Consider the following 14,921-nt stretch of genomic DNA (forward strand, 5'->3'; position numbering starts at 1 on the left):
TGTTCTTCTACTACTAAAATTAATATTCCTCCAATTATTTCTTTTTTTTAATTTTTTTTTCAATTATTTCTTTATGTACCACTTTACGTCTTTGAGTTAAATTCCCAGAAGCCAAATTGTTACACTTTAATGTATATTTTTCAATGTTGTTAGATAGTCTACATTTTTTTATTTTTTAACCTATCCTAGTCAGGAAGCTTTTATTTCCCCAGGCTCTGGGGATGCAAAGGTGAATAAGATTCACACAGGGAGGGAAGATATATGAGTGTCCTGTAAGCAAATGAAAAAAAGCTGGCGTCTTTAGTCGCCAGGGCTTTCCTGCGGCTCAGCAATAAAGGATCCGCCTGCCAGCGCAAGAGATGCGGGTTTGACCCCCGGGTCAGGAAGACCCCTGGAGAAGGGAATGGCAACCAACCCCAGTGTTCTTGCCTGGGAACTCCCACGGACAGAGGAGCCTGGTGGGCTACCGTCCATCGGGTCGCAAAAGAGGCAGACATGACTTAGCAACTAAGCAACAATGATATCTTTAGTCATCAGGGAAATGCACATTAGAGCCACAGTGAGTTACCACTTTATATCATTGAGAATGACTCGAAATAAAAGACTAACAATTCCAGGTATTGAATAATGAAATACTACTCAACAATAAAGAGGAAATGTTTTATGCTGACTGAAAGAAACCTGATGCACCCTGTATGAATCCATTCCATTTACCTGAAATTCTAGAACAAGGAAGATTCATCTCCTAGTGGTAGAAATCAGAACAGTGGTTGCCTCCAGGGAGTAGGGTATTGACTGCCTAAAGGACATCAGGGAACTTTCTGGGTGATAGAAATGCTCTGTACCTTGATTTTCATGATGGTTCCATCAGATGATAATTTAAAAATCTGTAGTGTTTTATTATTGTGTGTAAAATATACCTCTGTAGAAGTATATATGTAAGCTTTAAAGGTTTTAAAGACTGAGGTATAATTTTTAAGCTTCATATTTGATCTAAAATGTAACTTTAAAAGCAGTTAAGAGCTTCCCTGGTGGTCCAGTGGCTAAGACTCTGCACTCCCAATGCAGGGGGCCTGGGTTTGATCCCTGGACAGAGAGCTAGATCCCATATGCTGCAACTAAGACCCAGCACAGCCAAATAAAAATATAAGCAATTAAGTTCATTTTGTTGTACAGCAGAAACTAACATAACCTTGAAAAGCAATTATACTCCAATACAAATGAAAAGCAATTAAGAATTTGGACATGAACCTTAGTATACTCTGTGCCTATAATACTGGCACAAATTTTCAATTATTCTCATTTAAAATTCACATTAAAAGTATATACATGCTGAAATATACCATTTAATTCTCATCTTACTAGATTTTTTCATTAATTCTTTGAGACTTTATAAAGGATAGAGTTTGTACCATTGTTCTAGAAATTTTATATACAATTTATTTTTCTTGCCACACCTCATGGCATGTGGCATCTTAGCTCCCCAACCAGGGATGGAACCCTTGCCCCCTGCATTGGAGGCACGGAGTCCTAACCACTGGCCCACCAGTGATGCCCTGTCTTAGAAATTTAATAAAACTCAATTCGTGGGACAAAAGGAAGGGTAGCATTTAAGTGCACGGTCTCTGAACCCAGGCTTGAGTTCACATCCTCATTCTGTGACTCTGCTACTTGCTGTATGACCTGCAGTGTCACCCTAACCTCTCTATACTTTTGTGCAGATTCGTAAAATGTGAACAGTAATACCAACCTCATAAATAAGAAAATGCCTACAGGGTAATGCCTGCCATCCAATTAAGTATAAATGTTAACTCTGTAAAAAGGAATGTAAAAATGCATTTTGATCTTAATTCATCATTCACTAGTATACGGGGTTCACTAGAAACTGATACACAGAAGGTAAAGAAGTACTATTTTAAAGTAAATTTTAAGAGCTCTGGCTATAAGGTTATTCCGATCTCTTGAATTTTTGAGTCTATTAAATTAAACAACTGTGAAGAATGAGCCTGCTTAGATAAGCATCTATAACAGCTGTTGGAGCGCTTGTGGTGGTGGGAGTGTGGTGAGCAAGGGGAGGAGATGTCGAAGATTCTGAAGAACCTTTGAAACTTTATTTTGGCATTTACAGAAATGTTATTTGTAGATACGAAAATGGAATTTGCTTCCTGATTAAATACTGAAAGTTAAATTATACAAGCAGGATACACAAACGTGACAGATCTGTACCCAGCTTTAAAAATTTGCACCTCACTTTTAAAAAATGCACCTCACTCTCCGTCTGACTCTTAACACTAAGAACAAAAGTGTAATAACACCCTTTACATCGAAGAGGTTGCAGTTCTTACTGCTACTCTTAGAGATTCTCTTTTAGTTTTCTATAGAACCTAAATAATACTATCTTAAGCTACCTGGCAGCGTTGTATCTCAGTTTCATTTTTGCCTTTTCCTATATATCGTTTTGGACAAGTGACTTTTTCAACAATGTAGTATTACAGATGAAGTCTTTTTTGAAAGATGTATCTACCAACATTAGGTGGGAAAGAAAAGGACAGTGGCATGGCAAATCCTGAATTTTTACTCCCTTTCTAGACTTATTACTGCCCTAACCCACCTTTCTCTTTAGCTTCATGTCCTAAGAAAGGTGACCGCGTGGAGGACACCAGTCCCATACTGTGTGCTGACCTTTCTGCGGTGTTGTGGTTAAAGATAGAATATATTGACTGTTTCTCAGCCAGTCTTCTGCCCCTTGCCTGGGAGGTGAAGCTGTCCTTCCTCCTCCACTGACAACCTCACCGAGTTGTCTGGGGAGGCTGAAAGAATATACATCATATTACAGTCTTCTCACTGCCAGGTTCTTGTCAGGTTCAGCAGTATATGTGGAAACCTCAAAAGCAAACACACAGAGAGGGAATTGGAATTAAATGAATCCTCTCCAAGGATGGTTGTGTTGCCCTTGAGCTTACAAGATGGAAACCACAAAGACTTTGCTTGGGTTTCAGTGTTACTGGTGTTTAGACTCTTGATTCTTCAACCCAGACAAGAGAAGAGACATAGACATACAAAAATCTAGGTTCCTTACTAATGTCTCTGTATGTAAGAAAACATATCTCAATAATTGACATTTGTAGACATCTTCAAGATGCGGGGGATGTGATATCAGTTAGCAACACAAAGTCATCCTGTGACGCCAGCCATTGTGTCTTGAGAGGAATCCAACTCTTTCTTTGAGCATATTCACACAAAGAACAAAAGGGCATCTGAATATCACACAATTTCAGGCAGACACATGTGGCTTTGAACTTCGAGTTCTCATCCTTATGAATTGAGAAAGTTGGAGTGGGGCAGGATCCTCTGGTTTTCTTCAGACTCCATATTGTCATATCCTTGAATTCTGTTATCTCTTTTGATTTTGTGCACCACCTGAAATGATGTTGACTCAGTTTTCTGACCAATATCTGACAGACAGCCACAGAAAAAATGGATCCACTTACTAATTGCCTGCAGAAGCTATTTTGGATCAACTTAATTGAAAAATTTGTTTATTTTTTTTAATGAGTTCTTACTAAAAGACAAGACCAAAGAAAAACCTCATTTTGTTTTTCTTTTTTTTTCAATTTGAAGTATAATTGACATACATTATATTAATTTCCAGTTAACTGAACCATACTGATTCAGTTTTTTGTGAAATTATCACCACAATAAGTCTAGTTAACATCCACCCCCTACTTAGTTACAAAAAATTTTTTTCTTGTGATCAATACTTTTAAGATTTACTCTCTTAGCAACTTTTCAAATGTGCAACACAGTGTTGTTAATTGTAGTTATCATGCTGCACATTACATCTCCATGACTTATGTGTTGTATAACTGGAAATTTGTACCTTGTGGGCCCCCTTAACTCATTTTGCCCAACCCACACCTTTGGTAACTACCAGTCCTATGAGCTTGGTCTTTTGTTTAGATTCCACATATAAATGAAATCATACTTACTTGTTTGGTATTTTCCTTGGTGATGTACAGGGAGGCCTGGCGTGCTGCAATTCATGGGATCGCAAAGAATCAGACACTGCTGAGCGACTGAACTGACTGTCTGACTTATATCACTTAGCATAATGCCTTTAAGTTCCATCCATGTTGTAACAAGATTTCATTCTTTTTTATGACTGAATAATATTTAGTTGCATATATTTACTACCTCTTCTTTATCCATTCCATGTGTACATGCTTAAGTTGCTTCCATATCTTGGCTGTTATAAATAAGGCTGTAATGAACATAGGGGTACATACATCTTTTCAAATTAATGTTGTTTAAATGCCCAGAGGGCTTCCTTTGTGGCTCAGCTGGGAAAGAATCTGCCTGCAGTGTGGGAGACCTGGGTTCAACCCCTGTGTTGGGAAGATCCCCTGGAGAAGGGAAAGGCTACCCACTCCAATATTCTGGCCTGGAGAATTCTATGGACTGTATAGTCCATGGTGTTGCAAAGAGTCGGACACAACTGAGCAACTTTCACTTTCACTTTCAAATGCCCAGAAGTGGAAATGCTGATCATATGATAGTTCAATTTTTAATTTTTTGAGACACCTCCATACCGTTTTCCATACTGGCTGCATCAATTTACACTCCCACCAGCAGTGCACAGGGGCTTCCTTTTCTCCACATCCTTGCCAACATTTATTGTCTCTGTCTTTTTTATACTATCCATTCTAACAAGTGTGAGATGATACTTCATTGTGGTTTTGATTTGCATTTTCCTGATGATTAGTGATGCTGAGAATATTTTCATGTACCTCTTGGCTATCTGTATGTCTTTTTCAGAAAAGTATTCAGGTCGTCTGCCCCTTTTTAATTAGATCTTTGGGTGTTTTGCTGTTGAGTTGTATGAGTTGTTTATATGTTTTGGATATTAACCCTTTATCAGTACATGATTTGTAAACAATTTCTCTCCTTCAGTAGGCTGTCTTCATTTTATTGATGGTTTCCTTTTGCTGTGCAAATAAATGAAGTCTTACATGATATTCTCTTAAATTAGAAATTAATTTTATAAAATTACCTAACTAACACCAGTCAAGATACATTATTTTTGTTTCATCCATTCAAAAGCATTGATGATTCCTATTCTGATCTCTTTGAGACTATTAATGATTATCACCCTGTTCAAAAACATTTAAAAATCCTTTCCATTTGAAATTTGAGAAAGGAAATCCTTTCCATTGTCCATTGCCTGGAGAATAAAACAAGTTGTTTCCCCTTTGGTACTATCACCAAGTCTTGCTTTTTACATTCCTTTCATTCTCTTTTTCTCTTCAGACATATTTTGGAATGGATGTCTCTGCAGTTGAAGATCCAGTTCAAAGACGAGCACTAGAAACCATGATAAAAACCTACGGCCAGACCCCTCGTCAGCTGTTCCAATCAGCCCACGCGAGCAGACCTGGCTCCAAGCTCAACATTGAAGGGGAGCTTCCTGCCGCCGTGGGGTTGTTAGTGCAGTTTGCTTTCAGGGAAACCAGAGAACAGGTCAAGGAAATTACCTATCCGGTATGTCATTTGGATTTTAATAGAATTCAGGAAAATATGGCTCAACTCCTGAGACATCAGACCTTCTCCCAAGCTTTAGAGGCCGGGAATTGAGTACCATGGTCCCAGCCTGAAGGTGTGCACCAGGCAGTGAATACAGATGCCCGCATTACTAGTTGTGTGTGTAGAAGATGCTGCGTTAGTGACATGAAGAGCGTGCTCTGGGAGCTCCGGTCAGATTGTGACCTTCCTGAGGGCTATTATGGAGAAAGCCCCACCAGGCAGTGACATAACAGGCATTGCAAATGAGAGGGAAGGAACCAGTGCAAGCATGCCTAGCGTGGTCCTGGTTGTCAGCTTCCACCAGAAGTAGTGACCAGAAGTGTCAATGTTTGAGTTTACAATTAAGGGGAAAATCTCGCAGGATTTTTTGGCCCCTCTAGATTGTCATGATAAGAAATACTGCCTCTTAAAGTAGGAATTAAGTATTAATTAATATTCTGAAATAGAAAAATAAAGCAAGCAAGCCTTAAGAGTAAAATGGATTCTAATCCTCAGCTAAATTCTTCATTATTAAAGCAGCTTAAGGTGGGAGCCTGTGAATTGTAAAGTGTTAAAGAGGTTTGCAGAAGGGAATCATAGAAAATGAGAAGAAAAAGGAAAGAGGTTGTAAGATAAAGCAGAGATCTCAGATTGCAGTCATCTGTGATCCACTTTAAGAGGAAATGGTTTTTAGAGACCTTGTTTTGACAACTGTTTCTTATTATAAAGTTACTTAAATACACCAGATGTAGAACACTAAATGTAAACTCTTTATGCTCATAGCTCGTGTATATCAAATTTGCATATGTTTGCATGTTAAATGCAAGCAGAACTTACATAACTAGTAAGACTGAAATTGTAAAAGATCAGTACGATAGACAGTGTTGCTTTGCTGCACCCAGACCGCCCATGTTGTTTCCATAGTTGAAAGCTGTGTTTCTGGTTCTGTGTGTACTTGTCAGTGTAACTCATGATTTTGAAGCCTTACAAATCATTTTAGTCATTATCATTACCAGGATCATTATTTTTAACTAGAATCTATTATTTTAACATGTCAAAATAATTTAACAGTACAGCCCTGAAAAGTAATAAATACCATTTCATTTGCCACTATACTTATTGCTCATTAGCTAATTAAAGTTGGTGCATATGCAGGACCTGAGCAGGATGTCTGTTTGTAATAGGAATGGATGCTGAACTGCCTCCTTCCCACCTCAGGACTTTCACACTGGCTGTTCCCTCCACTTGGCATGCCCTGTCCCTGGATAGAGCCCTGATGTGCTTTTATTTCACTCAGGTTGTCTGCTTGCCTCAGAGACTCTTTCCCAGCCCCTCATCTAACTAGCAACTCTCTTTCTCAGTCCTCTCCCCCTCCTTAGACTTTGTTCATAGCACTTGCACCACCTATGGAAATATGTGTTCCTCATCTGTCTTGTTTATCACTGTATCTAACCACCAGGAACACATATTTCCATGAGTGATTCTATATTTACTACCATTTTTTAAATGTACTTTTTACTTTTCTTGGTTTTAGAGTCCTTTGTCATGGATAAAAGGCTTGAAATGGGGGGAGTATGTTGGTTCCCCAAGTGCTCCAGTTCCTGTGGTCTGCTTCAGCCAGCCCCACGGAGAAAGATTTGGTTGTCTCCAGGCTCTGCCCACTAGAGCAATATGTGGTTTGTCCGAAAATTTCTGTCTTCTGATGACATATAGCAAAGAGCAAGGTAAAATAAAACATGAAAATCATCCTAGGTCTATGTTTCAAGAGATGTGAATGTTTCCCCTCATCTATGCTGCTATTTTGTTTCATTTCTGAGTTTTCTGAGTCCTTGGTGAAAAACCAGACTCAAATTTGTGTTCATTTAATGCAAAGTAGGAATTAAAACATACTACGTGAAAAAAATGAGAACTAAAGGCAGTGTCATTTGAAATGAGAGGAAGAATTGAAGGAGACAAGAATAAATAAATGTCTCACAAGATGAAAACATTATCAATTTTATAGAAATATATACTTTGAGGTTCTTGAATCCCAGAATAACGACTTACTTGACCAATAGTTCTAGTACCTCAGAAGAGACAATCATGAAAGTAAAACAAAATGAGGAAATCATGATAGCCTTGAAAATAGGTTTTAAAAATACATATGTCTGGAAAGCAATCTTTTTCTCACCTCTCTGCACTGACTCACTAAAAGCAACACATGGGAAAGTGCTGTCAATAGAGGCCCTCTTGATATTTCTAAATGTCACCTATACACTGGAAAACTAGTGACATTTTCCATTCAAGCAGTTCCTCAGCCCTTCCAAATTAATCATTTTACTTAATGGGAAAGAACTCTCCCTACTTCCTAGGCCTGGGCTTTAAGCACTAAAATGAATGACTGAGGGCACCCATCTGTGCCTGTCAGGGGTATGCAGATTTGCCTGGAAACCAGAGTGTGGGCCTGACGCCTCTTGGTGTTGGTTCTGTGCGCTGTGCTCCTCCAGTCCTCACGGCCCCGCCCACCACTGGAGCACCCGTGCCCCAGCATCAGCCACTTCAAGGAATTTAGTGTGCTGGCTGGACCACAGTTCTTTTAAAAAACTCACTCTCCCTTCTGTCATGAGATGAATGATTACCTTTATAGTTGCCAGTAATAAAAGAAGCCACATACCATTTTATCAAAGTTTAGTGAACTAAGAGGGGAAGGTAAATCTGTTTAATCATCATTGTAATATCAGTAGTTTATTCTCACTAGCATGTTGCAGTCAGCTATGATATGCATCACAAGTAGTTTACTACTAATAACACTTAGAGGATCGAAATATGTGAATAATTTGGCTTTAAGAAATTAATTAGAGTGGATTGAAGTTTATCTCTGTTGATCAGAGAGAAAGGGGCTGTTATTATTACTTAGCATGGTGGGACTTAAATATGTCCAATATAATAGCTAACCTACCTTATTTGTGCCACTACAGTCACAAGTGATAGCTGTGTTCATTCAAATTACACTTTATTTCCTCATAGAATGTAAGTGGGATTTGACAGAATCTAGGTGTGTCCAGGAAGTGGTATCATACAAGTTATGGCCATGAGCTCACATGGCACAGTGCCTGAATTTGCACCCCGCTTCTGCTGCCTAATACCTGTGTATTTTTGTGTAATTTTGAGAAAATTACTTATGTTTCTCGAGTCCTGGCTTTTAATCTATGAAATGGGAATAATAAAAGGACTTACTTCACAGGGTAATTCACTATAATTATTAAATGAAATAACATAAGGAATGGTTAACACCTGACTCTGGTGTGCTTAATAAATAAATGTCCATCAGACTGTGAACACTCTGGAGCCAGGGACTCTGAGCATTCACTGCCATACTCAGTGCAGAACCATCCACAGGGGCATTTCCTAGTGACTGAGAGGGCAGCTGGCAGATGGGAGGTCATGTGTGTCGAGCACTGTTATATTAAATAACTGCCCTCTAGTTACACATGTGTAATACAGTGTAGTAACTAAACTGCCATGGTTTAATGATCTTTAGCTCAGTACAGGCCAATTACTTGAGAACTAACAATGCCTCAAAATTGTCTGAGGTGCTTTTTTCCCAAGTATACTCAGTTGGTTTACTGAGTATACCACTGAAGACACACCAAATTAGAATCTCTGGGGCTTGAGTCTAAATCTGCACATGCTGCAAAAGTCATTTTCTTGCAAACACTTATGTAAGATCTACTATTATAATAAGTAAAGAAAAAGTTTATTTTTCTTTTAAAAAAACCATGGTGCATCTTGTGTTGCTGGAATGAGAAATCTGGGACAGTTATTGAGTTCTTACCACATGCCAGGATTCATAGTAAAATCTGGGAAGTCCTGAGGCTTATCTAGAGAGGAGCATATATGTAGCAAGGCTATCCTAATTTCTGTATTGCAAAACTGATATCCACATTTGGAATTATACTCAACAAAGCAAAAAGAAATCTGTGAACTACATTTTTAATGTGCTCTTGATTCATTAAACAAATATTTATTTGTTTTATTGCTTTATATTATGTTATATTGTGCTATGTTTTATGCTATATATTATGCTGAGTACTCACATTCTATATATTATAGATACAGCTATATATTAAGTGAGGTACTCACATTCTCCTTAAGGAACTCAAAGCTTCTTAGTTGTACAGGCAGCACCAGCTACCTGCAGCTCTTATGCTGCATTTGCCCTAGTCAGTGTGCCAACAAGCCATAGATTATGAGAAACACTGGAAAAGGATGTCAGAATGTCCAGACCTTTATCCCAAAAGGATGTAGTATTATGTTGAGAGTAGAACAAGAGAAGAACAGAACCTCATTATATGAACTTCCCCCATACAAAATCCTTGCAGTTGCAGGATTAAATTATTCTTCTCAGGATTGCTTCTGCTCCAGCAATGGTCCCTCTTTAGCATTAGTAGTTCTCCATATTGATTTTTCAGTATGGGGTATCTAGAAAGTTATTTAAACGTTACCTAGTTCATATTTATTATTAGAAGAAAAAGCATCACAGAACATAAATAATTATCATTGTGTTTTATAAAAATTTCTTAATAGAAATTTTATTTCTAAGTCAAATAAATCCCTACTAAAATAACACAGGTGAAAAAGAATACAGTTCCAACCTTAGAATCCTGTTAGCCTTAAAGAAATGAAACTAACATAAATAGGTCCATCTTATGGCTATAAAGATGATTTTGCACTGGAATGACCATGTTCTGCTATGTGAACTTCAGGCCTTAAAGGCCAGAATGATCTTTAACCTGCCATTTCAGTGGGCTGTCCAATGATAACTGTTCAGTGGCAACTAATACTTTTATTTCTCTTTCTTGAGGTGTGAGAAGCATGAACAGTACTGACATTCAGTGGTCAGCCATCCTGAGCTGGGGATATGCTGATAACATTTTAAGGTTGAAGAGTAAACAAAGCGAGCCTCCAATAAACTTTATACAAAGTTCACAGCAATATCAGGTAAACATTTTTATGAAGTACTTTATAATAATAATTAAACATAATGCTTTAGAAGGGAGTCAGACTGATGACAGCTAGTATTTAATATCCTGTAGTTAGTCGAGAAGCTGATGACGCTAGACATATGCCTTGTTTACAGTGCTGACAGCCTTCCTAACTGCTGCTGTACTGACTATATCCCCAAAGTTTGTTCTCTACCCCAGCAGTCCCCAGCCTTTTTGGCACCAGGGATTGGTTTCACAGAAGACTCTTGTTCCACAGAGAAGGGAATAGGGGGATGGTTTCAGGATGATTCTCCTAAGGAGCCCACAACGTAGACCCCTTGCATATGTAGCTCACAGTAGCATTCGTGTTCCTATGAGAATCAAGTGCCACTGATCTGACAGGAGGTGGAGCTCAGGCAGTAATATGAGTGATGGGGAGCGGATGTAAATACAGATGAAGCTTCCCTCACTTGCCAGCCAGTTACCTGCTTCTGTGTGGCCCACTTCCTAACAGGCCATGGACTGCTACTGGTCTGTGGCCCAGGAGTGGGGGACCCCTGCTCTTCCCATCTCTTGTTGAGACTGTATCATAATCTACTCAGCATCAGCTCACAGCAGTGTTGGAACAAAATCACAGTTGATTTTTTTCTCATTGTTAACTTGCCTTTTGTTATATGTCATTTTCAATAACCAGAGCATCATCTACTGTACCTGGCTTTTTTAAATGGACCGAGAATTCAGGCATCACCATATGGTAGAAAGAGCCTTGGGCCTTGCTAAAGCCCTGCCATCCCTGTGATCTATGTTAGTGTCCAGCTCTGTTACTTACTATGTAGGCTTTCGCAAGTGACTTAACCTTTCCCAGCTTGAGTTTCTTTCCTCCTGCTTAAAACGGGAGTAGTCATACTCCCACTACTCTCTCATAAAACTGTTGTAAAAATGTCTCCAGTGTTTGTGAAAGTATATTGTAAACTATAAAACACGATATACACACACAAACACACACACACAGTACTGCCACAACTTTTCCCAGGACTAAATTGTATGCTAAACCTTCTCTCTTTGACTGTCTTTCCATAGGAAGTTCTTTTACTGCTTTCTGACTTCCATTACCTACATAAACCTGGTGCCTACTCACACATCCTAACATCTGTCACCATTCCCCAAGCACCTTAGAAATGGAGTCAGTGCCTACTCACACATCCTAATGTTTGTCACCATTCACTGAGCACCTTAGAAATGGAGTCAACGGAAGGCTTCCCAGGTAGCTAAGTGGCGAAGAATCCACCTGCCAATGCAGGAGACATGGCTTCAGCCTCTGATCTGGAAAGATCCCCCATGCCTTGGAGCAACTAAGCCCGTGCACCACAATTGCTGAACCTGTGCTCTAGAGCCCAGGAGCTGAAACTGCTGCCCATCTAGAACCCGTGCTCTGCACAAGAGAAGCCCCCGCAATGAGAAGTGTGCACCGCAGCTTGAGAGTAGCCTCCTCTCTCCACAACTAGAGAAGATCTCGTGCAGCAACAAAGACTCCTCACAGCCAGAAGTAAATAAATCGAAGTGTTTAAAAGAAAAAGAAGAAAGAAATGGAGTCAGCTACTTGTAGGGAATTTTTGGCAGTGAAAAAAAGGAGAGCAATGACTTGTTTGCTTAATCTTCAGTATGCCTGAAAAAAGGTCACATCACTGCCTTTTGTCATCTGGCTTACTAGTAAACTAACAAAAGTAAGAATAAAGGACAGTGAAAAACAACCTTATTAGAAGTTTTAGTAAGAATTTAAACACTGCAAAATTATTTCCGTCATGTAAAATTGGGCAGAGAAACATCATTAAAGATGAAAAAACACACTCTTCTCAAGTCCTTTCAGCAAAACAGGATGATCCAGATTTTGAGCAAATGCGGTGTGATAAAGTACTTCCAATCAAATGACTACCTAGATAAGAATATCATATTTCATTTTGTTCTTGGAATATGTCATTCACTTATTAATTCTTTAGTTTGAGAAAATTTGTCCAGGGTATTATCATGCAAAGACCCACACTCTGTGATTTCGCTTATCTGATCAATTTCATTATTGTCATTATTACATATTAGAGTCCTGCTCTCTCTTTGCCTCATCTTCTGATTGATCTCTTAACTGTGAAACATACTCCTGTCAATTTTCTTTTCTTTTCTGTTATCACTGGAAAATGAAAAATTCTGAATTCCCAACTGTGTTCAATGACAACTGAAAAAAACAGTGTCTCTAGTCTTCTTTTATACTTTCTCAAAAGATGACAGTTTATATCACATTTTACAGCTTTTAGACATCTCAAAGTTACATAATACTCTATTACTATGTCTTGCACCATTCTAATCATTTCAAGTAAAATATTTATCTTAATTTCATGAGCATATATTTTTAAAATAAATGTCAGAAAAGTAGAAGCATTTCTCATGCTTTTTAAGCATGTTCATCTTTGACTTGTCCTTTTCCTAGGTGACTAGTTGTGCTTGGGTCCCTGACAGCTGCCAGCTGTTCACTGGGAGCAAATGTGGTGTCATCACAGCTTACTCAAACAGGTTCACAAGCGGCACGGTAGGTCCTGGGCACATTTGTGGGATTTTCATGTCAGTGAGGGGAAGAAACCCTTTATAAAGTATAATTTATTTAGTATAAGAGCAACTTACATTTTTTGTACTTTAATCTCTTCTTCACAGAAGCTCTGATAATGTAAAAGGTCAATATCTAACTCTTTTATTAGGATCATAAAAGAATTTTTAAAATAACTGTATACGGACAGAAACAGAAAGTATTTTGAGTTATGCTCTGCTTTTTCGTGACATTTCGATGGTTCCTTCTGTTCTCAGTATCGAACTGAATGCTTAAAGGGTATCCCACAAGATTCTGTAAAATTTAGAAGTGCAGAACTCCTAACATTCCTAATACACTGAGTGAATTAAATGACAGAAAAATCCAAGTAGCCAGTCTCTATTCTACCACTTACTGGAAGAAATTTTTTCAGCCGTTCACTGAATCTTTTAAGATTTGTGAGTTAAATTATTAAAACAGTCTAGTGAAGAAGACATTATGCCATACTTCTCTTAATTTACTCTCATTTCTTTATTGAATCAGCTGTCTGTGGTGCCATTGAAGAGTAGAGGCAAGTTTAGAGTGATAACTCAGTGATAACCATTCTGTTCTAGAACATTCTATGTGCCTTTTTTTTTTTTTTAATTACAGTTTTGTCCATTATTTTATAAAACATGTTCTACTGGGTGAAACCTGTTTTCCTAGCATAGGGTGACACTAGGTTCCTTACCTTTTTGAGCAAGTTTATTCAGTTTTAAACCCGTTAAGGTTCTTTGCCACCTTCCTTAGGGTATAAATGTGACCATAATATTGTTTCTGTCTCAGTCTAACGAGTCATTAAAATGGTTGAAGCAGAAGTGATATGATCCAATCAGCATTTTAAGACTATCATTGTAGAGCCTGCAAGGAAAAACATTTAAAGGGCCATGAGACTGGAAGGAAGGGTACCAGTTAAAAGGTGCTGTGGTGATGCTGGCAGCTATCCCGAGGACTCTATAGCAGGAGGTGGGCTCCTACAGATTATTGCAGAAGAGCGGGGTGTGTGCTCTAAGACTGACACACAGGGTAAAAGAGCCAGAAGTGGGCCCAACCAGGTGTCAAGGAGCCTGAAAAATTACACTTGAGCTGGATCTTAAAGGATCATTTTACTAAGTGGAGAAAAGAGGAAAGAGTATTTCATCAGAGTACACTCACCACTTGGAATTAAAGGCGTGGTAGTTCGGGAGTGGCAGATACTTTGTAGTTCAGAGTAGGACTGCTGGGAGGAGTGGCAGGAGAGTAGAGAGAGGTGAGGGTCTCATACATAGGCCACAACGAGAAGAGTGCTAGGGAGTCTGGGCAGAGGGGTGTGCCTTCACTTTTGGAGTGTCTCATTTTCTTTTTGCTCCCCAAGGCCTAAATCAGATGTCAGTTTGGTAATGTCTCTGATATTTACTGCTGCCGTTGCCTTTCCGCTGCTGAGCACACCTTTCTGTTTCCTTTTTCCTGCACATACATTCTGATCTGCAGAGTAGTCCTCTGCTTGTGTGCTCAGATCATTTGTTCCTTGTCATCCAAAAACTATCTTCCATCTTTTATTTCTTTTCCCAACACTTTGAACAGTCTTGTTCTTAGTTTTCCTTACTTCCATTCTCCCTACAATTTAAATTTTTAATTGTACACTAACACAGTATGCAGTATTGGGTTTTTTTTTTTAAAAAAAGGATTAAGTTGTCAATATAGAAGTAATTGTACACAGCATAGCTCTGAAGCAGTAGATCAAAGGTGTAGCTGTTATCATTTGAATACAGCAAGATGTGTGCTTCTTTTAGTTTGAAATTATTGTA

The 14,921-nt window shown here is 38.6% G+C and overlaps 1 protein-coding gene across 1 annotated transcript in view; it reads left to right on the top strand.

Moving 5' to 3' along the window:
• LOC120865417 (lysosomal-trafficking regulator-like) overlaps positions 1 to 14,921 on the top strand; it is a 164,800-nt gene that overhangs the window by 140,037 nt on the left and 9,842 nt on the right. Inside the window, exons 45-48 of the mRNA XM_040242693.1 lie at positions 5,308 to 5,538; positions 7,094 to 7,283; positions 10,403 to 10,539; positions 13,003 to 13,101. Coding sequence (XP_040098627.1) covers positions 5,308 to 5,538; positions 7,094 to 7,283; positions 10,403 to 10,539; positions 13,003 to 13,101 — 657 coding nt within the window. The remainder of the gene's footprint in view (positions 1 to 5,307; positions 5,539 to 7,093; positions 7,284 to 10,402; positions 10,540 to 13,002; positions 13,102 to 14,921) is intronic.

The sequence above is a fragment of the Oryx dammah genome, unplaced genomic scaffold (genome assembly GCF_014754425.2).
Source record: "Oryx dammah isolate SB20612 unplaced genomic scaffold, SCBI_Odam_1.1 HiC_scaffold_6, whole genome shotgun sequence".
Lineage (NCBI taxonomy): Eukaryota > Metazoa > Chordata > Mammalia > Artiodactyla > Bovidae > Oryx > Oryx dammah.